The sequence below is a fragment of the Ceratina calcarata genome, unplaced genomic scaffold, assembly GCF_001652005.2.
Source record: "Ceratina calcarata isolate Rehan_Ccalc_2016 unplaced genomic scaffold, ASM165200v1 scaffold554.2, whole genome shotgun sequence".
Classification (NCBI taxonomy): domain Eukaryota; kingdom Metazoa; phylum Arthropoda; class Insecta; order Hymenoptera; family Apidae; genus Ceratina; species Ceratina calcarata.
The window spans coordinates 155997-180627 of record NW_017176727.1 but is presented as its reverse complement, the minus strand read 5'-3'; the positions used below and the strand labels follow the sequence as shown (position 1 = coordinate 180627).

Sequence of the window (24631 nt, the reverse complement as noted above, 5' to 3'; positions counted from 1 at the left end):
AAATCAAGATCCAAATAAATATTTGTTACATATTATGGTATTGCATTGAATATTAAGAAGTGTCATAGATATTTTCTTTAAATACATTGCCAAACATAAAAAGTGTTTTGTTTCTTGAGATGATTAATTAGATGAAAAGAAAAAAAGGAAAAAAACAATTTTATGTGCGTATATTATGTTGCAAGTGCAATGTATACGAACACGTGCATGATAATATCCTTGTTTATATTTTATTTGATAGACAAACTGTACAAATTGAATAGTTTATTTATACATTTTTGTACACCTAAGTAATGTTGAGCGGAATATCTTAAGTTTTTATAAAAAAAAAACAAGAAGTAAGTAAACGGTAGATGGAAAAGAAAGAATCACTGACAGATCGTCCTAACAAGGTAAAACTAAACATGCGATATATCGATCACGCGAAGTCTACAAACAGCACAGTGGACAAGGTGAAAATAAATTTATCGCAGTTACCAAGAATTGAAAAAAGAGAAAATAATAGAGCAACATTAAAATTTGGTCGGAAATCAATAATTCGACGAACGAAAATTAATATTGAAGAAGGGTAATAATCTCTCAAATGCTAACTGCTCAGTAGGGTAAGTTATGTTACATAATTGTATGTCAAGTACTCACCAAGTCCTTGTGAAGATCCTTACTAATGTGAGAAGTCAGCTTCATAGTACCGACGAAAACGAAGAATATTCCAAGGAGAACTGAGAGAGACTTTAGTACGATCGAACCCATGGTTCGACAACTTGCGACACGGACGCGGTAGACGTAGAGAAGAATCGATTCGGAATCTAGACTGGACGAATCACTCGTAGGCGCAAATTCGTTACGCGCGGCTAGTGTTCACTTAGTACACTATCCTCTTTTTCATTACTTTCTTTTCTCCACCGTTCCTTTCTTCTTGTTTACCCTTGCCTTTAACTATACATGTTTGCCGATTTTAGAAACATATTCTTAAGAATGTTTCAAACAATTATTCGAGTGTTGCTTACTTAGACACGACTATGTGTACACAATATATCAATGTTCATACTTGTTCTTTTTTCTCTTTCGGTACTGCTCGGTCTATTCCGACTGCGACAGCGCAGAGCGTCCGCGTCGCTGGGACGCTGTGCGTCGCGACGCATCATCTTACCTCTTACCCCAAGCTACAACGTAATTCACGATAGGTTTTCTAGAGACACGTCAAGTAAATCGTCGTTGTTGGAGACTGCTTATCGGTTTCTTCTGCCTTGATGCCGGTGCTCACCGGTGTTTAACCCCCGTTTGTTTACTATTATTAATTACAAGTCAAGCCAAGTATTGTATAATATAATGCATTTATATAATTATACGTTATGTCGTTTCTATTCAGACAAAATATAAATGTCTAATGAAAATAAACATTTAATTGATTTCTAGTGTAAAAAATTAACTTAACATTTTTTAATATAATAATTCATAACATGAGAAATGAAGCTGAAGGCAATTTGAATATTTGTTACTTCATGTAAATTATGTACATGTTATTTACAAAAGTTTGTACATAATACTACCTTTTCGATGACCAGAATGTGACAATAACAATATATAGTATGCAGGAACAAATACTAGTAGAATAAAATTAAATCCACATACCTATTAATGCATTTTATACACTACTGATTATATGTAAATAGAAAATTAATGCTGAATGTTATTACAATTATAGTTATTATTACCATTGTCGTACAGTTTTTCGATCAAGGTGCGTTTGTTCTGGCCACGACTTGTACTATGCAATTAGATTTTGTGGGACTATTTATGGTTACTGCCACATTCCAGCTCGTTATTTACATGAACAGTCATATTTGCACTGGTATCTGTCAAACACACAGGTTTTCTACGACGCAAAAGCACAATTATTTTCCCGGATGCATTTACAGCCTTAATTTTTACATTCTTATCATTATTTCGGTTGCCAGACAAATTGTTAGATTGTTTTAAACCCTCTTCTTGTTCTTCTTGCACCCTAGCTTCTGTAACAATGCTTGAATTCATGTTTTCTGTTCTCATTGGTAATGTACTTCCAACATTTTTAATATCACTTCTTGTATCATTAATGGTATTGTCCACGTAGCTTTCATCAGTTTTTCCATTATCTGTTTTCTTTAATGACTCTATGGTACTGATGATATCAGCGCATGATTCTTGTGCGATATTAATATTTGTGACTTGTGATAAAGAATCATCTTTTATCAAATTTTCTTTAGATACGGTGATTAGTGTGTTTTCACATTTTTCATCCGGTAATTCCTTTACTAACTCATGATGATTTTGAACTAACGATACAATTGGTTCTGTTTTGGAGATTGATGTAGTACACACCTCTGAATTTATTTCGCGGTCACAATTATCGACCGTAATGTTAGTAATGTTAATTTCAAGATCGTTTCTTGTTGTTCCTTCTAACGCGCAAATTATACCCGATGTGACTGTTTCTTTCTTACCTGCTTCATCACGTGGGGAAGCACAATTGTGAATGAATTTTTCAATATTTTCTACGTTTTCGATGCTTCCGTTATTTGATATGTTTTCAGTAATTTCTGTACTTCTCGAAGAATAAACGTATTCAATGTTTGGAATTGGTAAACTGTTGTCTGTAGCTTTTACAGATGTCGAGTTATTAACGTTGGAAAAAAGATGATTATCCAATTCTCTGTGGACAGATTCTTCATTATTTGAGACTTTATTTCCATTCTGTTCTTTTTTATAGGGACTATTCTCAGGACTATCAAAAATTTGACCGTCTTCCAACTCTACAGGTGTATGTTCTAATTTCGTCTCAGCATAATTTTGTAGTTCATTTTTTATCTGTGCGTCTTCTGTTTTGACAATGGGTGCTATTCGTTCAATATTTAATTCATCCTTTTCAATGGTTCGATTTGTCGATTCTGAATGTTTTAAACATTCGATAGAATCTCTTGTATTTTTAGCTTTCTGTTTATGTGGTCTCTCGATACTTCTGGATCGTGCTTTTTGTGACTCATAGTCATTATAACGATCATGTCTTTTAATTTCAGTGACTTTCTGGTCCATAGAGTTGCGCTCAAAATTGCAACATTTTGGCACGTTGCGTGTGTTACTGGAATCTTTCTCGTCTTTGAAATTTTTAGATTTATCCATATTGTTGCTGTGAAAATTATAACGTTTCTGAAATTTGTCTTCATGACTAGTATACTTAGTATGTTGGATTCTACCGTATCGTTCCTCTCGATAAACATTCGTATACGATACTGCTCTTGTGCGCGACCAATGATAATTCTCGGCGCGATCACGTTCTCTTGATTTAATTTTATAATATTCGTTGTGATTATATCGATAATCGTCTCTTTTAGGAACATCGAAGTCGCGATATTTTTTTGCAGTATCTCTATCATCACGCAATGAACTACTCTTGTGTTTTGAATCTCTTCTTTCTTCATTTTTGTAATCTTCAACTGGGCGTCTAATTGAAGTCCAACTATGCCTTGTATCCGAATTTGATAATGAATACAGCCTTTCATTAATATGCATGGTAGATTCTATGTTAGTATTTACTTCTGTTTTTATTGTTTCAGTAATACTGTCCTCTTCGATTAATTTGATTCTTTTTCTAGAATCGTGTCTATTTGTTTCATCATTTGTCCGTGCTCTTTTTCCAATATAATTTGTATTTGGCATTGATTTCTCTTCTGTCTTAGAACACATCTCATTATTATTGGGTCGAATATCATTCACTGTATCTAATTTTGATGCTCCCAATGAACTTTTTGCACATTTATCTTCTTTGTATATTGTAATTACAGGAGATTGGATTTCTGTTGAATTAGGGATATTAGTATCTGCTAAGGAACCATTTTCTTTATCACTTTCAATTATATATCCTTCTGTATTCTCATTATTATTATCATTCTTATTGTTAAACTTTTTCACATTGTCTTTGTTTTCTAAATTTTGTTCATCAGCAATTCTTTTAGCTACACGTTCACCAAAAATGGTAAGAGGAATTAAACTGTACTTGTTATTTGATTCATCTTTCACTTGGCTATAATATGAATCATTAACATCTGCTTCAATGGTATTTTGATTAGGAGAAAAGTAACCGTTCGTCGACTTATGATGTGCATTTACAGTGGTTTCTTGTAAAGTAGATTTATGGACCGTATTGTTGCCATTTTTATGATACATATGCCTTTTAAATGTAATATCATCCAACCTATATTAATGACATCTGTATTAAGAATTTTACATAGTTCTGCAAATGTGGAATATGAAATTTCAGATTTTGAAAGTACTTACTTCTTTTTTAATTCATCTATCATTCTATCTTTTCGTGAAATTTCTGCTTTTGCAGTTTTTAATAATGAAAATAAATTCTTTTCCAAACTTTCATTAATCTTCTTGAAATTTGCTATTTTTTCTGTAAGTTCTTCAATCTGTTTTTTTAACTCCAGTTGTTCACCAATAATGCTTTCTTTGTTGTTCGTGAACTAATATTGTTCAACATAAAAAACAAAACATTACATTAGATTGAGCTTAACCTATCTTAAAGTACGTGTTTCGTAATATTTACATTTTCATCGGTTTCTGTCCCAAAGGCCGGTAAATCTTCATAAATATCGATATCGTCCTCCATGTGTTTTATTTTCTGCAATAAACATTTGTTACTAATAGAAAATGTACACAATGTAGTCTCACACCACATGAACTTCGTTATTGAGGTATGTATTATGTATCTATACGTTTAAATACATATATATATTTTACTTTCACTCTTATTGTTCGTTGTATTAACCTTATTCAACGATACAATTATCGTATTCTCACCTGTTCTTGATTTCTATAACACATGTCACTGGACAGTATTTTAAATGCATATTTGTTAAAAAGTCATGATGTAAAAACATGGTTGGAATAAGTAAGTAAAGAACACTTAGAAAGATTACATTACGAGATTTATTCCCGTTGGATCAGATTCGAACTTAGCGAAGCGACACCTGTTGGAATCTGTGATTGTAATTGAATTGTTGTTGAAGGTTCGGTGTTATTTTTAGCTTATTTTATTTCTTTAATTTTTATTACTTATTATCGATCGTCTTGTAATATTGTTGACATATTATATAGTTTATTATTTATATATCTTCACTTTCAATAGTACGCTCCTGCGTGGCCTGAATACGCAACGATAATTTTTTATACACCGAAGGAATAAGTATCAGTCAGTAATCATGATCAGTGCAGCAAAAGAGAGAGTATATAGTCACTTTGATCAGATCACCAGTAGTTGCATCTGGTTGCATCTTGCATTAACAATTCTGCAATGTTGTGTTCAGTGTCAGGTGATAAGTTGAACAATTTGCTTACAACGGACAAAGTACAAATCGGAAATTTTATGCATATTAATTTCTACAAATAATAATTGTGCCAGACTGAAGAAAACATAAAAGTTACTTAGAGCATTACACAGGATTACGTGAGAGGTTAACGTAAGTAACATTATAATATATGCAGCTTATGAACTGAAAGAGCAGCATGGATAGTACCCAGTACATTTTTATGGACTTTTCGAATGGATTATTACTTATCGACCAATATGCATGAGACACTTATTCGTAAGACACTTGTTCACTGCCCGTAACAAACAATTAGCGCACGTTCAGGCAGTAGATATACATTGTGGAACTGTACTCCATTGCTTCGAACATGATAGCATTCATTTCATTTCATCCCCATAGTTTCATGATGAGTAACTGTAAGAGACTATGTAAATTGCGAAACACAATTATATGAGTTCTTGACAATTTCAATAACTCGTCTTTTAGGAGTAAAAGTTTTTCGAAAGTTTTCTTAATCAGCACTTATATAGATTTTGTGTTTCTTGCGATCTTGTAATGAATCAGTGAGTGGTATTTGGTTTTTAGAATATTTATATGTATATAGAAAGATAGATAGATGATGAGGAAAGTACATATAAAGGTCTCTTTTAGAAATGCTTAAATTAGAGAGCAGAAACGCGGCTGTACATTTTTATTTGTTATATTCCTGTGAACGAAGTAAGCAGGAAATGGTTAGTTAACGGCAATAAACAGACTATCCAGACAAGCATCCACCTTTGACATTGCTTCGGCAGCTTAATGGTACTATAACGTTATTATGGAAATAAATGAAATGGTTACAAAATGGAAACCCGCTTATTTTTTCCGAAAATGCTTGTTATTTTAATTCCAAATATGAGATATAATAAGTCCTTTCGTTTTGTTTTTCATTTATAACATTACCAATGTATTTTATTCGTTTATCTGGATTTAATCGTATAATGTGTTAATGATGTTACGTACGAAGCCGTACAATGAAAATTAGATTCATTTCATTAGTTAGCAAGTTGGCGTATGAGTAAAACACTCTTGGATATATGTGTAATGAGCATATGTATAAACTCCGAGTAAGTTCTGAAAGAAACGTTTTCCAATATTTTATAATCAATTACTATGTTCACTTATAGTGCCACGTGATTCTTTGTACTCTTAAATTTGCCATTTATTATTTCAAATATAAAAGATGTGCAGTGTTTTTGAATATAAACAGTATGAAACGGATAAATGTGCATAATGGGACGGAACGGAATGGAATGGAACTAAACGAAGCAGTGTATGAATCTGACCAGATCGGACCAAGTTGTGTTGTATGTTGTATCGGTTGTATGTATCATGGCATGGCGATGGCAGTGAATATAACACACATAACGTGAAAGGAAAGTAGGGGTACAAATAGTTTGCAGAAGGGGGGATAGAAAGAGAAAGATGTAGGGGTCGTTGAAGAAAATGCTATACTGCTGCTATAGCAAAAGGTATACAATATTCTCCCACTCTTGAGGCCCAAGCTTTATGAGTCCGATTGTGTCGGTCAGTTAGTAATTACGCGGCAAGAGATAGGTATCGGTGTACGCGCAGCTCTTAATATTGTGTAAAACAAAAAAACTTTGGGTGTGGCGTTTGTTATTTTAGTTTTTTGATGTAAAATTGTCGGCCTTAAACGTAATTTATTTCATAGGAAATTATTAAGTGGCATTCAAGCAGAAAAAATGTTTCATTTGCCAGTTGGATAATAAGTACTTGTGAAGTTGACTTGTGCCTCAAAAGTGTTCTTCTCGCTAATGGATTATATTATTAAATTGTATACTCGGATTATATTATTGAATTGTAAATTCCAATAAGATAGTTCGAAACGTAATGATGTCTCATAAAAGTTTTAAAGGACGACCATTTCTGTGTATTACCGAGAAAATTTGTCTTTGAGTCTTTTCTAAGTAGATCCGGAAAATTTGGAATTTTTATATGTTCTTCCTTCTGTTAGTTCTCGACTTGTCCAGTTTTTTGGACCATCGATTGTCCTCATTACTCCTCATTGCCTTCTGCATTTCACTTGGCTTGGTACAAGAAGAATGACAGTTTCAGAAGAGTAAGTAGCATGACACTTGAAGTGTATTTTATATTCGTGTTATATCCTATCCTTAAGTTTCGTTCATTTACTGCATTCCATCTGCTAATTACTGCATTTCCTCAAAACCTACCTTTTCTCAAAAGTTTACAGTATTCAATTGGAATTTCATTTAATTGAGAAAGAAGTGAATAAAACGAAGTCGTATAAATCTTTTCTCTCATTTTGTAGCCAAAGCGTCCGTTCGTTACATCTTATGTTAAGTATTACATGTAATCATTTGTTTATTTATCCATATTTATTAATGAAGCGTCTAAGTACGTGTATCGTTACACGTATGTAAGAAAAATGAGCAGCAAGATAGAATGCGTAATGAAATCGCATACCTAGTGGCGTGTACTATAGAGGCGTGTTTCTGAGTAAAAGGTTTGGCAGCATGAACGGTTGGGAGAGAGAATTGTACGTGTGCATGCACTTATATTTGGTATGGGGAATAACTTCCGGAGAATCGGTGGCAGCAAGTTGTAGGGGTGTGTATCGTGCGTGGAGGAATTACTCGAGCGTATTAGAATTACTCGAGCGCGCTTTTATGGTTTTAAGACCGAGTGCTGTCGAACAAGATCGGAATGCATGGTATGCGATTTGCTCGTTGGACTTGTTCCACTCCGAGCTTATCCGATTTTGTTCGATCATTGCCGAGGACGTCCGAGTCGAGACGATCGCAACCGATTCGAACCGATCTCTTTCCTTCGGCGATTGTGACAAAAATTCTTTCGCTTTGTTACTCACTCGACTCGATTGCAACTTGTCGGACATATCGTGATCTTGATTTTACTCAATTCTGGAGGGTCATGTATGTTTTTTTGAAAGTTTTCCTTTATTAAATGTGTTAGAACTGTCCACCCGACGCTAGTAACTCCTTACTTAGAAAATATTTCTTCTCGGTAAGTTCTGCTTCTCTTCGAGTAAGAAGCCTCTTATGCTATATAATCTTGTACAAATACATACGCAAGTACATATATATACTAAGGATAAATGCTGGTGATAAGTTTAACTTCGAGAATATGCATATTTGCTAATTTTTATTACCAATTCTTTCAATTTTTCAATTAACATTTCAATAACAATGTTGATAATGTGAGCAAATTACGATAGCTTTCAAATATTACCGCGATGTGATAGAACACGTTCGTTTATTGACATAACTTTCCTCTCGTATTTGTCTGTTGATATAAATGATAAGAACGCCTTTAGATATCTCGTAGGTGTGTTAGGTTTAAATTGAATTTTGCTTGATTATATAGTTGCGAAAAAGTGGGTAATTATTGCATAATTGCTGATTGATGTAACGGATAGTAAAACAAGTATGCGATATATTAAAGGACGTACAATGTCGGGATAAAAATGAAAAAAGTCAGTAATGGGAAGAACATATTAATGATATTTCAATTTATTCTATTTCAGAATGGCCACAGAACTGGCGAATAAGAAGGCTGAGCGTGAAGCATTGCGCGGCGTCATTCAGCAATGGAACGCTAATAGATTAGACTTATTTGAGCTTTCAGAGCCAAATGAAGTAAGCTATCACAAATTATATATTGGTTATAAAAATAATTTCTCCAGACATTCAGCAAAGATCTTACTTTCGAAATTGTGGTTGCTATAATACTTATTTTCTTTCCTTAAGGATCTGGAGTTTCATGGAGTGATGAGATTTTATTTTCAAGACAGTGGTCAGAAAGTTGCAACAAAATGTATTAGAGTGGCATCCGATGCGACAAGTCAAGCAGTCATTGAAACCCTTATTGAAAAATTCCGTCCAGATATGCGAATGCTTTCAGTTCCAGAGTATGCTCTTTACGAAATCCATGAAAACGGTGGTAAGTATATATTCACACACATATGCATAACTATAACATGCAGCTGCAACTTTACATTTTAAGTTTAAATTTATAGTTTATTTTATTATTTTTTTTCATAGAAGAGCGTAAACTTGGCCTCGATGAAAAACCATTGTTAGTGCAGCTCAATTGGCATATCGATGACCGTGAAGGGCGTTTTTTGTTAAGACGAATCGATGACAAGACTAACGCTCAAGGTGTCGGCTTTTCTTCCGATGGATCTAGTTTTCGTAGAAAGTTGAGTAAACGCGAGAAGAAACAAATGAAAAAGCAGGAAAAATTGAGTCGCTTAAAGAGTTTGGAACAGGACGAGAATGCTGCACCCATCGATCAAAATGGAGTAGCTGAAAAATTGTATACAGGTGAGTAAATGATATTACTCGTGAATGCATTTGAGTTAGTTACATTGTTTGTATGCTAATATAAAGAATTATTGTCTAGAGTTACCTGAAACGAGCTTTACCAGAAGTATTTCAAATCCGGAAGCTGTGATGAGAAGGCGACGTCAACAAAAGTTAGAGAGAAAATTACAACAATTCCGGAGTAAAGACGGTGGTCCCGATACTGGCGGAACGTTGAAGATTTACGGCGAAGCACTCTGCAAGGATGTCCCATATAAAACTTTACTCTTAAGTGTCCGAGATTCAGCGGTTCAGGTCGTGCGGGAGATGCTTTCCAAATATGGTCTAGAGAAGGTTGATCCACAGCAGTACTGTCTTGTTCAGGTCAGTCTTTAGTTCTATTTACTACTAGGTATTAGTTGTATCACATTAAGTCTTAGCACGTGTACTGTGTGTTAGAAGAAAATAAATATTGCGTACACGTATCATACCGTCATCGATCATTGAATTTTTCTAGATGTGAGAACGAGAACAAATTTTCTGTGTTTGCATAACATAATTTAATGTCCGTTACGTAAATCTGGAAAGTTATTTATAATAGAGTCGGCATTGCTAAATAAATCGTAGTTCATATTGCGAGAATTTTTTAATATTTGTATATACATTTTTTTTGTCTTTTTGAAATACTGCATGTAGGTAAATAGTGAAAATAACGGAGGAACGCAACAAGAATACATATTAGACGATGACGAATGTCCTCTGGCCATTCTTATGAATCATCCATCGACACGTGGTAAGTGCGAGTGTTTTTATTGAAGAATACTGTGACCAAATTTGAGGTAATAAAAAGATTTACGAAAATCAAAAAATTTGGAAATAGTTGCACATAGCGTTGATACAACAGTACACGGTACAGTGTTTATGCGCGGCGTGCCACGTTGCGTCGCGTCGTGTACATATAAGTCGATAGGTCTAACGCGCGCGCGTGCTTTTCTGCCTCTGAAGTACCGCCCCCGAACCCTCGTTTCTGCAATGCATAAGTTCAGTCGTGAAACGTTCTCACGTATTTAGTATTGTTTTCTGTTAATCGTGATATAAATGTTCATATTGCAAATTGCGTTTTGTTTATAAAAAACAAATATTAGTTTAGTTTCGTTTTGCAAGGAGCATTTAAATCTTTATATGAAACTTACTAATCAGAATGAAACAACATTCTCTATTGCTTGTTACGCGATGCAATACGTCAGTCTGTGTGACAAAATACTGCAAACTACGGTGTAAAGGAGCAAATGATGCACGTTGAGGAATTCCAATTTTGATGCAATCACTGTTGTGCGTCGTATATATTAAAATGGGTTGACAGTAAATCCTAAATCTACCTGGCTGTGAAACGTCGGTATTTATTTCTAGTAATAGTCTGTCAATTAGAGAGTCTAGTTTACTTTCATCTTCTCTCTTTCTTTTTTTATCTGTATCGTTTGATGCATTTATTGAACTTGAAAGACAAAACGGAAAAAGTTTAGGGCATGTCAAGCAGTAAACGATCACATACATATACGAGTTGGTAAAGAAACTGAGATTTTTTATTTCGACGTGTACTTAATATGTTATTTGTAAACTATTGGAAAACGTATAGGAAATGTGGTGCGAAATATTTCGCATGCGTAGTTGACCCATTTGTTTTCTCCGGTCTTAATTACAAAGGAGAAAAACGTGAAACATAGAGGACCAAAATTGAAGTGATCGATCGTAAAGGGGACCAGAGGCGCGGACGAGTACACGCGCACGCGTAAACACATACCATATAAATATATTCAGGGACCAGTTTAAACAAATCAACGAATTTTACGCACGATGATGGATTGGGGAATTAGACGTAAGCATTTCTAAGCTTGCTCTAAATAATAGTTATCTATTTGCGAGGATTCTTTGATTATTGTATGTACTTGTGACTGTTGCGAAGCATATTTTATATTGCACCACGAAATAGATCTATTATCACATAGATCGATACGATGCATTTCGATGACTGTTGATATTGTATGCATGCATATATATCATTTAAGTCTCATTTTTTCTTTGGATAGAATTTTGTTAGTATCTATAATTATTGAAATTGAGAAGCCGTGGCATTATATGTTTTAATTCAATGTTGTTTCCTTAAGTTCGATGAATTTTTTGATCAATTGTTTTAGTAATGAGACTAATGTTATTCGGTGAATCGGTTGATATCGATCGTTAGAAATAGCAAGGTAAAAAGGCGCGGTTATGTCGACGCACGTGCACTATGTATGTAGGTCAGATAAACACGCAAAGGGTAGAACATCAAATTTTATATCTGTGACAATATATATTATAATATATGTCTTATTACTAGAGGAAATAGATGGGAATTGAAGCCAAAAATTGGTTTTGCAATTACGTGTTAAGGGTAGTAATACCTGTTTGATATTGTTAACAGGTTCCATTATGTTCCACGTGAGAAGAAGACCTGCTGATTATGTGCCTCGGAAACGGAAGAAAAAACCAAGCGGCAAGTGGAACGAATTAGACCACAACAGGTTCGTTGCAAGTCGTGGTAAGGAATTGTAGAACAGTTAGTTGAAAAGACACGTATTGCGCAGGTATGAAGACGAAAGACTGCCGTTCTTGCTGGAACTGAATCCTGATGGCAGCGAAATTACAAATGGAACGGCTGTACGACATCGGTTGCAACCAAATGTGACGGAGGTGGGTTCGGAAAGGCCGATAGGTCCGCAAGCGGTTCAAGCTCAAACCCTCACTCTAACAGGACCGACTGTCATGCCAAGACATTGCGTTATAGCTTTTACCGAAAATATCGTTACTCTCACGCCTTGCTCCAGAGACGCTCACACTTACGTAAACAACCAGAGGATACATCAGACAACAATACTTCAGGTATGCAGTAATTGTTAAGATACCTACGTACGTGAAACACTTGAGACTTGAGAAATAATGAAAATAATATAACTGAGTATACTTCCTTTATTTTTACTTGTTCATTTTTGTTTATTTTTTGTTTTTTCCCCTTTTTGTCATGTAGAATGGGGCGATCGTGAAATTTGGCAGACTACATACTTTTAAGTTCATCGATCCAGCACCCGATGAACGTATCAGGCAGCGACATGATTCTGCGAGACAGATTGAATATGGTTACGAACGGTATGCGTATTGTTTATTATTTTTTTGATGCGTGCGATGCGAGTACGAACTTCTTAGTAGATCGTTTAGAAAAAATAGTTCATATTAAGCGCATTGCAAGGTCACCGAAATAGAAAAAAAATGGAATGCGGAAAAAGAATCAGGTGAGAAAGTAATAGCGCATAAATAAATTATAGGATGAGAAGGTATAAAAACAGAAAGAATGTGAAGGATAAATCATATAGTAAGCTGTTCGTAGTACGTATAAGCTGACAGCATTTCATTAGATCTAGAACGGAGCTATAGAAAATACATTACGTCTCAAGCACGCTTCTTATATTATTTGCGTGACGAGTTCTTTTCATTTCTGTCTTCTTCTCTGTTAAATAAAAGAGGGAGTGGAGAATAGCAGAAGGAGATTCTGTCTGCACTTGATTTTTGTTTTCTTCGGTCTGTTGCTTTATTTCTTGCACGCTGCCTGCTTTTGTACCGTAGACGCTCACCAGACTTGGCCAGTCAAGAGACAAACGTGGATAGATACGGGTCGATGTCCGGAACCCCAAATAATGGACAGAATCAAGTTCAGGGTCAGAGCCAATCGAGCCAGGAGCATCAATCCTCTCAATCATCTAGTCTAAGCAAGTCCATACCTGGTGGTGCTGTTGGTCATACTCGAAACTCGACACAAGTGCCGGAATCCACACACAATTACGAAACTACTTTCGATCTTGATGGGAATGTTGAAACTGCCAGTCTCACCAGCAGCAGAGATGGTAACAGGTAATGAAAAACGGTTTTCTTTCCTTTGTCACGTTTGCATTTAGAAGTCTCTGTAACAAATGGATTCTTTCAATCAATGGGGCCGAAGAACAGGGTAAGCCGAGACATCGGACCTTATAAGTAAAGTAGAAAAGGAAACTCGCTAGATAACTAAATAAATTTCAAATGTGTAATCATAACAAGTAACATTGTTTTTCGCTATTTTTATAGAACATTGCAGAATGATCGGCAACCACGAGGAACCGATCCCATCTTACCAGCAGTATTGGAATTTCTCGAGGAAACGGAGGAAACCTTTTTTCATGCGGTCATCACGGATGTGGAACCATCAGCACCACAATTCAAGTTGGCTCCAACGTATACACTATACTTAGCTGCGAGATATCGTGCGAGCACGCATTACAGACCAGAATTGCAACCAACAGAAAGAGCTCACAGGCTGACTGTGATGTTGGCGAACGTCGCTACCATGATACAACGAGTAATACAGGTGAGAAATGATTAAAAAACAATGCAAGAGTTTCGTTTATTACAATTTGAAAATCATTGGAAACAAATGGATGGCTTATAGGAACGATACATGGACGCATCCTCTTTGGCTCTTTGGCTTGCGAACGGCTCGGAATTACTACATATGCTGAAAAACGATCGTCACGTGGGGGCATTTTCAACAAGGGCACAAGATATTTTGACAGACGCCGTTCACACGGCATTTGCATCGTTGGTTAGATGCATTTCCTTGGAATTAGCACCAGCGATGTCCCAGTTTATGGCTGATGCTGATGAGCCTGCCAAAGAAGCTGGAGTTCTTCAGATCTTTTCAAGTACAATGACACTACTTAGACGATGTAGAGTGAATGCTGCCCTCACGATACAACTCTTCAGCCATCTGTTTCATACGATAAACGCAACCGCATTTAATGCGTTAGTTTCGAATACAAACTTGTGCGTTAGATGGTTTGGACGTCGATTGAAAGCGAGACTAAATGCTCTTGAAACTTGGGCGGAAAGACAAGGCTTGGAACTTGCAAGTCAGTGCCATTTAGCGACAATTATGCAAGCGACGCACCTTCTTCAAGCACCAAAATACAATGCCGAAGAACTCGCTACATTGAGTTCCACCTGTTTCAAGTTAAATTCTCTGCAAGTGAGAGCGCTGTTGCAGAAGTATCAACCGGCCGCAGATGAACCCAGACTTCCAGCAGAATTAATTGAAAATGTTGTAAGGGTAAGTCAACGTGACATAAGCAGTTTTCAAGTATGCTCAACATTATTATGCATTCGGAACATCCATATTTAGGTAGCCGAAAGCGTGGCTGACACGCTTGCACGTGCCGATGGCAGAGAGATTCGACTTGAGGAAGAGCCTACACTTGCGTTAGCGCTTCTACTTCCCGAAGATGGATATAGTTGCGAAGTGATTCGCGGAGTTCCGCCAGGATTAGCTGAATTTTTAGCGCCATTACAACGAGACGGTCTCTGTCGCATGGCACCACAACCTACCAGTAGTGGATATTGGACTATATACATGATAGACCATCATAATAATGTAAAAATCCTTTTTATTATGGCTATAACAAATGATATTTTCGAATGATCACTGAAAAAACTCATCTTATCCTAGCAGTTCCGTAGCCCAAGCGCGATGAGTAACAGATCTGGAGGCTACTCTTCTCATACAGGATCGAATACGGCTCAACCCGAGATACAAGTGATAAAATTGCACAAATCGACTAATGGGATGGGTTTGAGTATTGTTGCGGCAAAGGTTTGTAGATTATCACACGCAGATACATATTACGTTATACATTTAGCTTAAATTATTCTCTTTTGGAAAATGTTCTATTCAGTTGTGGTATTTTATAGGGAGCTGGTCAGGATAGGCTTGGAATATATATAAAGAGCGTAGTTGCGGGTGGCGCTGCCGATGCTGTAAGTGAATAAAAGTTTTTGCAAAACTTGATGTCTTACAGAAATACGAACAGTTCTTTATCTGTTGGTTTGCAATGTGTATTCAGGATGGAAGATTGACAGCCGGTGACCAGCTGCTGAAAGTGGATGGACAAAGTTTGGTAGGAATTACTCAAGAAAAGTAAGCATGAAATGTTAATGATTTCGTAAATACAAATTTATCTCTTATGATCCTATGTATGCTAGCGTACGATTATACTTTTATTATTCCTAGGGCTGCTGAATATTTGGTACGCACCGGACCAATAGTAACATTGGAAGTTGCTAAACAAGGTGCCATATATCATGGTTTAGCTACTTTATTGTCGCAACCATCACCGGTAATGACCAGAGGTATGTATCTTTCGATCATTAAAAGGACCGATATTGGCGAAACAAAGGTCTCTGGGCGTGTACCAAATGATATAAACAAATATGTCGAAATAAGGAATATCAAATGAGCAACTCGGAATGTTTGCTTAACAATGCTTTCATAAATCATCCTCGCTCGCAATAGCTATCCGGCCTCTTGTCACACAAGTCTCCTTATCCTTAATGTCGTGTCCTTGTCTTGTGAAATACCGAGATACATTCATGATCGCTTAACTAACGCTTCACTAACTGATTATTCCCAAGCAGCGCACAAGATTCGACCCAAGTCCGAGAACTTAGAAGCTTCAGCGGTGCAGGAAACGAACAAGCAGCCATCTACGTCACACTCAATGGGTAATCTATTGAACGTGCCAAAGCACGAGGCCGATTCGATCGATCCAGTACCAGGTGCGAATCTTCCTCCGAAGGACGCGAAATATCATCGCGTTTTCGATTCAGTCAATTCATCGTCTAATTGCATTCCGAATCAATTCTACGAGCAGCATGTTCCACAAACTTCGTCGTTGTGGTCGTTAACAACTACTTCTTTAATTCACGAGAATGTAAACAATGAAGACGTAAAATATTCTTTACAAAAGGAACGTAACGAGTCCGTAGGTGGCAATGCTAATTTTGGTGATGGTGGTGGTGATTGTGATGGTAGTGATAGCAATAGCGATGGTGGTCATAATAGTACACATTTTCGTAATTTTAACATGTCGACGGATACGTTGCACACCTCTACCCACTGTACGTTATCTACTACGGAAATTAGTCAACCTGAACCTTCTCTTGAATCACCGAGTCAATCAATTTTAGACTCGAACTCAGAATCGCTGAAATATGGTAATTTATGTCTTGATTCAATACCGTATATCGATCAAACGGATGAACCAGTGACGTTTTTCAAGTCGGACGAGTATAACGGGCATCAATCGGAAAGTGATCATATTCTAGATAATTATAGTGTTGACGTCGTAACAAATTTTCCGCGTAATTATGATCATAAAACATCGAATATAGAACAATATATAGAAGAGAATAAACAACAAATTATACTTGAAAAGGTCCATGACAAAAAACGCAACGAGGAAAAGATGCAGATATCATCATCGAGCAATGAATCGAAGAAGGAAATTGATAAGTCCGAAATAAATACGATAAGTTGGAAAACGAAAAACGCTGCCATAGTAACCATGCCAGAATTAAGTCTTGAATTGTCTGGCCTAGATAGCGATACATCAAGCGATTTGTCTAGCCTGAACAAGTGTTGGAAATCACCAGAAGAAGTACGTCTCGGATGCGGTCGAGTAGCAGCTTTGGCTAAACACTTTTCGAAATTGGCTGATGTCGAATCGATCGACCAACGGTTAAGCTCTATCAGATTATTAGAAAGTTCGATGAAATTTGTTTCAGAACCTAATTTCTCTTCGGCCACGACGCACAACCGTGAAAGTAACCGGTTTACTGGAATTGAAAAGAAGGAGTATCGATCTGAGTTAGACTTGAGAAATAATAAAATGGAACGACAGAATGTTTTACGAAGCAGAATAAACTCTATCGAAAACGATACAAACGATCTGTTACAAACAAATAACGCTTATGAGTCGTTCAATACATCAGGTGATATGCAAAAAAGATCGGTTAGCGGTAAACAAAAATTATCATTGTTGGAGCAACAACACGTGATAGAACAATTAAAAGAAATGTCTAATCTTGACAATGTGACTTCCCCGCATTCTTTTCAGTCCTTTCCTTCTTCATCATCGTCTCCGTCTCTGTCTTCATCTCCGTCCTATGTATTATTAAACAAAAGTATTGGATCTCCTTGTGAAGTACATCACATGATAGCGCAACCGACTATACGGAAGTTCCTATCTTCATGGAATGTACAGGCCGAAGGGAATCAAGTTCGAAGAAAGAGCGCAAGAGAACAACTGTTTCTCAATAATAATCCAGTCAAGCAATTATCCAGTTCCTATCCAAACTTCAAAGGAGTACGAGATTTATCGCGTAGCGAAACCAAGTTAAGATTAACAGGCAGAAAATATTCCTGGCCACATAACAACGAACTCTGTGTTCGATCTAGGAGTGAAAATCCTATACAGAATAATAAGAAAGCCAAAAATATCGTCCACATAATTAATAACGAGTCTGGCGCAAATAGGGAAAGATCACTAGATGGAGAGATGTACACAAGATTAAATCAAACTCGTCCAAATCTCGATTCTTTCTTACGTAAGCAGTTAAGCTCACCCTTTCGAATTTTTGGAATGCGTGACACGTGCCTGTTGATATTGCAAATACAATCGACGTTGTGGAAATTAGTACTGGTCATCGACTTACATCGCACATTTTTATTATTTTCCAAACATTGTTTCCACAATTTAATTTTAAACGCAATATACAGGCATTTTTTCGTTCAATTAGTGGTTCCAATGATAAGTGCATGATACGTACATGAAAGCAATTAAAAGTCAATAATAGAGATGGCCATGCACTACGTTGCCTTGTATATATTTTCTTCCATTGGTTTTCATCATGGATTCAATTTTATACATTGTCTTTTTTTATGTTAGATTCATTTTTTAATTCTGTATAAATGCAGGTTCAATTGCATAAGTCGTCCGTTTAAAGGACTACAAGGCATGTATTATACGCAATGCATGACTCTAATTTTTGGGGAATAATATCAAAATATTAATGTCATTGTACGTTGCATGAACCACGCAAGACATCTTCATCTTGGTTTAGCAATGATCCCACGATGGCAATCTATAGCTTCATGAACACAATTTTTTGGCCGAACTAGTCGCTGTTTGTTCTCAATTTCTCTTCATCACAAAAGTGGCGAACTATTATATAGACATATATTTCCGCATGTGGCTATCGCAGGACCTCGTCGCATGAGTGAACGAGACTTGCCATCGCGGCTTGGACGCGACGCAATTGCACCGCAACAGCAAATGCATACCAGCAAGTCTGTTCCAGCATTGCACAGTAAGTAGAAAACGATCGAAGAACGGCAATTGCTGCACTTCACTAGCTTGGTACACTCTTGCCTAATTTAGGCATCACACTTGATTAAGAAATTACACTCAACCATACCATTCTGCTTTTTTTTCCTCTGTTACATCTTGTTTATGTTGAATTAATGTTGTCCTCTGTTTTACCGTTGTGTTGCTCAATTAATGAACATTTGACTTTATATAAACAAATGGACTGATTGTAGTTTTTAAAAACAGATGTAGGAACCGATGGCAAACAGCAACACGAGGTATTCAACCCTGGTTACAGCAGGGCATCGTCGAGTAACAGTGTTACACCTCCTGTTACACAACCACCTCCACCGATGACTGCGATCAGCAGTGCGACATCGTTGCGTTCCCGGTAAATTTTTTTTCCCGAATATTACACGTGAATTTTAACTTATCTACTGATCTGTACAATTTTTATTATAAAATATAGTTCGAGTCATAATTTACATGACCAAACCAGAATCGGAACATTACCACCGAGTGGTCTCGTGAGTAGGCAACAATCGTCGCCGAATTTGAATCCTGGTCAGGCGGCAACTAGTAACAATGGTCCAAATGTTAATGCTGGAACAGGTTCGAATATCCCTCAGGGTAACGAGGCCGAAAGATTTTATCAGAATTTGAGTATCTACAGAAACCAAGACACAAAGCAAGGACAGAGTCCATCTCAACATTCGGACGATAGGTAGATAGCCTTGTATCCTGCTGGTTACCCTTTCATATCATTTACTTACTATTCGCTTCGTTCGTTGTAGAAATCCTCCGCAGTTGCAGAAAAATTCGAGAGGTTCGCAAAATTCTTTAAACCGTCCAGGAACATACGAAACGAACCAATCCACCAGGGACCGTCCTATGTCTGCGTATGTGCCTCAGCCTCAACAACAATCGTACTTCAGCCCTGGCCAAACACAACAACAAGGCTCTGTAGCGCCTCTTAGGTCACAGTCCTCACGGGATATAATACGACAGGAAGCTAAGCTTCAGGAAATGCAAGAGGAAGTTAGAAGACGCGAGCTACGAGGCGGTATTCCAGTTCCGTCGAATCAGTACCGACCAGCCGCGTATAATCTAAAACCAAATACGCCTATCCAATCAATGATGAGTTCTGCCATCCGGCCGACGAAGTCTGTCGTACTTCAACCGAATATGGGATCAAGTCCACCAGTAACTGTGTCCTCGCCGTCTGCTCATGCTGCATCCAGACAAACGACTGCTTCTAGTTACGGTTATTTGGATACGCAATATGCTCCATACATGGTCCAATATGGAAAATCTCATCACGTGCATCAACACCAACACCCGCATCAACATCCGCATCAATTTCAACTTCAGCATCAACATCAGCACCAGCACCAACATCAACATCAGCATCAGAACATGCAACAACAAAATCTGGGGCACGTCCAATACGGACACAGCGGTACTGCATCATCGAGGGGAAAACCCGACTCGTCTCGTCTGCAGCCGAATGGGATGCTACTCGACTACGGAAGAGATCAAAGTACTCAAGATGTTGGGAAATCTTATATGGATCAGAACCAGCATATTGCTGTTAACTCTCAATATTATTCGGATATGCGGAACGATCATTACACTGGTGATAGTGGAATGAATAGAGCACAAACTGCGCAGGACTCGAGCTGTTCGATTCCGAATGAAATCTCTATACGACCCATTCCATCAGAGGAAGGATATACAGAAAGTCCACCACCGCCACCACCAAGCACTGCGACACATCCTCTTTATAGTAAACAATCCGACTCAAGGTAATAGAAGATTAAAAAATTTTATTGTCTAGTTAGGGAAAGTAAATAAAATGCATAATTAATAAGAAATTAAATGTTTTCATCTAGGTACACAGCTAGTATGCAGGATCCTCCCCGTGGAGGATACTATCCAACAAATGTAACCGGAGCTACATTACAACCACGTCAGTATCAATATAGTGCTACGAATCCATGGCAGCGAGAAGAAAAAGAAAGGGTAGGCATAGAATTGAACGAAAGGACAGAATATAAATCGTAGTTCGTATTACTTTTGTAATTTTCAATATTTTTACATTCTTATTGCTGTTATATAGGAACAGGCGCGTAGAAGAGAAGCTGCAAGACAGTGGAGAGATCAGCAAATAGCAGAATTGAGTGCATTACCTCATAGAACGTCACAACAGGAAGAGCAGCTGCGAGCACTCCAGTTAGAAAGGGACTTTCAGAAAAGAGCCGAAGAAGTTGCCAACCAACAAGACGATGACGAGGAAAGTAATGATTTAGACACTGAAAATATTCGAGTTCAGCAAGACTTACTTCGTGGAACAGTGACTCAAGATCGAAACAATTCATCGGAACAACATCTCAATCTGTCTAGAACAAATGTAATGAATCAATCTGTCAGAGGCAATCATGTTACTCAATCGCTTGGTGCACCTTCGATGCATTCTACTACACAAGGGAATGGAACTCCTCAGCAATGCTTGCAGAATGCGCCAACGTCTTGCTTACAGCAGCAACAACAACAAGATAATTCTGGAATGCATTTATCAGCGGATTATCAATATGAACAAACTAATCAAGTACAAAATAATGCAGGTCAAATGTCGATGTCATCCTTAATTCATTCTCAAAAACCTCTTAGCTTATCTCAATCCATCGAAGATAGAGAGATGTATCGTAGACCTGAAGAAATTAAGCGAAAGCAAGTCGAATTCGACGATATACAATCCAAAAAGAAAGACGAGGAAGCTAATAAGCAGCAACAAATCCAGCAACAAATATATCAGCAACAACATAGTTTGCAACAATCGCAGTCCCACCTTAAAACTCAACAAATGTTACATCCTAGCATGTTGCGATTGGATAGCCTTGCCATTAATGGATCAAACATCTCTTGTAAGTATTCAGATGAAAATTAATACGTTGCCATTGTTAATAGCTAAAATAATACATTTACTTTATAGCTACGCAGAATGGTAACAACGAGGCGCCTTTGCCTCCCGAACGGGGATCCAGTTATGCAATTATGTCGCAGCAGAGTGCACTGAGATCAAACAATACGAACGTATCTAGTGTAATGACATTGACATCTCAACCGCAGTCAACATCCGTGAAAAGAGTCTCCTTTCATGATTCAAATGCGAATGTAGAAATGCAACGAAACATGTCGTCCGGAAATTTAACTACAGCTATGGATGTTATTACAGAAGATCCAAATGTAAAATGCTGTAATAATATTGTTTTTTGAATACATCAACTGAGATTGAAAATTGCATCTATCGTTTATTTCCAGAATTTCATAAATGATGCAGAAATTTTGTTGGCATCTCCAAAAACACCCGACGGATCCGGCGCGGTTTCGATTACCTCTAGTACACCCGGCGTAATAGGCGCCCAGGAAGTGTACAAGTAACGTCATATTCTTTATATCAATTTTATTTAAACTAGTACATATTTCTCGCCCCAAAAAAGATGCATAACGTATTGTTCGATCAATTTGTTTAGGGATCCAAGACAAAGACGGCTCGCAGAGAAGCAAAAGCAGCAACAAAATTCTCAAGTTGGACAAGTACCTGAGAAACTCAGTTTCAAAGAAAAGATGAAGATGTTCGCGATGGAAACCGGCGAGGATGGAACACCGAGGGACAAAGTAAAAATTTCACGCGCACAGCGAGAGATAGACAACATTGGTAGTCCCACTACCGCAACGCTAAATAGCAATAACCATCACCATCAACATCATCACCACAACAGCGTCAATAACAGCAGCGGCAGCAATCCGATTAACAATAATAACAACGGCAGTAATATCAGCAGCAGTAACAGTACTAACCGGCAACAATAGAAATCAAGACTGAAAAATGAAATTTATTTTGTTTAGAATCATGTTGAATTATTGTTATCGATACGAGTGGGTCAGATATAGTAACGACTTTGATTAAGAACAACAATTGTATACATTATTTTGAATGCCACCAACTATTCGGTATAAGCATACGCAAATCATTCCAGCAACTATTCACATTTCAATCAAAAATATTTGCCTAGAGAATAGATACGGGCACGCAGAACAATTATCATTGGACTAGAATTATTAGAGTATAAAAAGTACAATGAAACAAACGTCCCTTAGCTTTCGCAGTTTTAGCATTTGTCGATACATAAGTATAGCTCATGTTAGAAGCATTTGATCCTACTCGTTTCATTGGACCAAGTAAGTATTTTTCGATAGTTTATAAATTTGATAGTAATGCGCAACGAAAAATATTAACGTGGATTTTAGAGTTATTATATGAACTTTACCAACGTAAGATATCGTACCATAAAGATTATATGTATACATATATATGTATAATGATTTTATGTACATAGAATTTAGTTGAATTTATAGAACTACATACTTGTTATTTACAATATTGTTTCATATTTATATTTAATGTTACGCGTATTGAGTACAGAGTACTGGGGTCCACGCGTACGCGTATGCACGTTTTTATTACTCAGTTAGGAGGCGCGAAGGCTTTAACGCAATCGTTAGAAAAACGTGCACGAATTTAATCAAACTTGGCAGCTTTAAAATGAAAGAAATGATGACGCGAGAGAGAGAATAGATACAGTCTACTGAAAGAAACTTGAACCGAAAAAGAAAAACATAGTTATTTACTGTTGATCGTTATATTACGAACCTTAATCTGTTAGCCTTAACAGACGTGCAATTTTTTGGTGCATAGTCGTACGTCTTTACTTGCTTTTGCAATTTAAAACAAAAGAGATATACATAAAATTATGCAGCAAAAAGTTGTTCGTGTATGTACATCGGATCTTACGATGATCATTACTTTTCCGTCTTTGATTTATCATGCTTAGACGTATAATAGTCGATATCGTAAAATTTCATTCCACGTGTGCTTGTAGTGTAGAGTGTAGATTATACACACACACCCACACACACGTACACATATACAAGATTCCTACAAAGCAATATTTTAAAGAAAGTAACATATAGCTCTTATGTTTCTTTGTGTTAATGTTTTCGATTATATTTTTATTTTAGCAAAGCACGCTCTTGTAAAAACATTAAAACTAAATCGATGCTTAGACGAAGAGAAAGATTATGAAAAATGTGCAGTAAATTCTCCGTTGTGTATAGCAAATATGAATATGTGCCTGTGCACTATATTTTTTCTAACATGCTTTCATGTTTTGTCAATATAGGAAATTCGTTAATTATGTAAAACAAATAACTTGCGACTGTATACCTTATTACAAAGTATTGTTACAGTACATTATTGCATATATTAACGATTCTACTTTTATGAATCACTTATTTTTTAATTCTTGTAAAACACGATGTGATTGAGAAATAAAAAGGAAAAAAAAGGTATTGTCTGAAAAAATTATTTATGAAAGACTGAAGAAATGGATGTATGCATATACGTACATATACGTACTACGTGTTGTATGATTAATCAGGATCATCCTATGTCCTATGTATTATTTTATCATGATCATGAAGATGTGCATGACAAATTCCAACTTATTTTTATGCCATATCTCAATTATATTATAAATATTAATAACGATATGCGTGTATCGTTTGAGAATTAAAAGAGAATTATAAATTATATTACTGAAAGAACTCATTT

The 24631-nt window shown here is 36.6% G+C and overlaps 3 protein-coding genes across 24 annotated transcripts in view; 1 reads left to right on the top strand and 2 right to left on the bottom strand.

Annotated features, from left to right (window-relative positions):
• Positions 1-750, bottom strand: part of LOC108629131 (transmembrane protein 35A) — a 2667-nt gene extending 1917 nt beyond the window's left edge. The window contains exon 1 of the mRNA XM_018031552.2: positions 640-750. Coding sequence (XP_017887041.1) covers positions 640-750 — 111 coding nt within the window. The remainder of the gene's footprint in view (positions 1-639) is intronic.
• A 675-nt stretch (positions 751-1425) lies between these two features.
• Positions 1426-5066, bottom strand: FLASH (FLICE-associated huge protein). 3 transcript variants are annotated; one of them, XM_018031544.2, is made up of 4 exons: positions 4843-5066; positions 4589-4663; positions 4315-4505; positions 1426-4231 (listed from the first exon to the last, which is right to left on the bottom strand). In XM_018031544.2, exons 1-4 carry the CDS (start codon positions 4864-4866, stop codon positions 1792-1794), a joined length of 2730 nt encoding a protein of 909 aa, XP_017887033.1. In that variant the 5' UTR covers positions 4867-5066; the 3' UTR covers positions 1426-1791. The 3 variants fall into 3 exon arrangements, with proteins under 3 accessions (XP_017887033.1, XP_026672865.1, XP_017887034.1); XM_026817064.1 differs by lacking the exon at positions 4843-5066 and having other exon boundaries at positions 4589-4828; XM_018031545.2 differs by lacking the exons at positions 4589-4663; positions 4843-5066 and having other exon boundaries at positions 1426-4246; positions 4315-4406.
• Positions 5067-5285: 219 nt separating this feature from the next.
• cno (adherens junction formation factor afadin) lies at positions 5286-24387 on the top strand. Of its 20 annotated transcripts, none has more exons than XM_018031530.2 (28): positions 5286-5501; positions 7369-7473; positions 8917-9028; positions 9140-9332; positions 9434-9715; positions 9795-10078; positions 10391-10487; positions 12156-12255; positions 12319-12613; positions 12759-12877; positions 13352-13636; positions 13847-14126; positions 14208-14864; positions 14937-15185; positions 15261-15404; positions 15503-15568; positions 15655-15728; positions 15822-15940; positions 16223-18196; positions 18854-18958; positions 19204-19348; positions 19427-19681; positions 19752-20762; positions 20850-20979; positions 21077-21881; positions 21950-22203; positions 22279-22394; positions 22491-22830. In XM_018031530.2, the coding sequence occupies exons 2-28, from the start codon at positions 7457-7459 to the stop codon at positions 22828-22830; spliced, it is 8508 nt and encodes a 2835-aa protein (XP_017887019.1). In that variant the 5' UTR covers positions 5286-5501; positions 7369-7456. The 20 variants fall into 20 exon arrangements, with proteins under 20 accessions (XP_017887019.1, XP_017887020.1, XP_026672850.1 ...); XM_026817049.1 differs by lacking the exon at positions 5286-5501 and adding an exon at positions 6420-6457 and having other exon boundaries at positions 15264-15404; positions 16226-18196; XM_026817048.1 differs by lacking the exon at positions 5286-5501 and adding an exon at positions 6420-6457.
• The last annotated feature ends 244 nt before the right edge of the window (positions 24388-24631 follow it).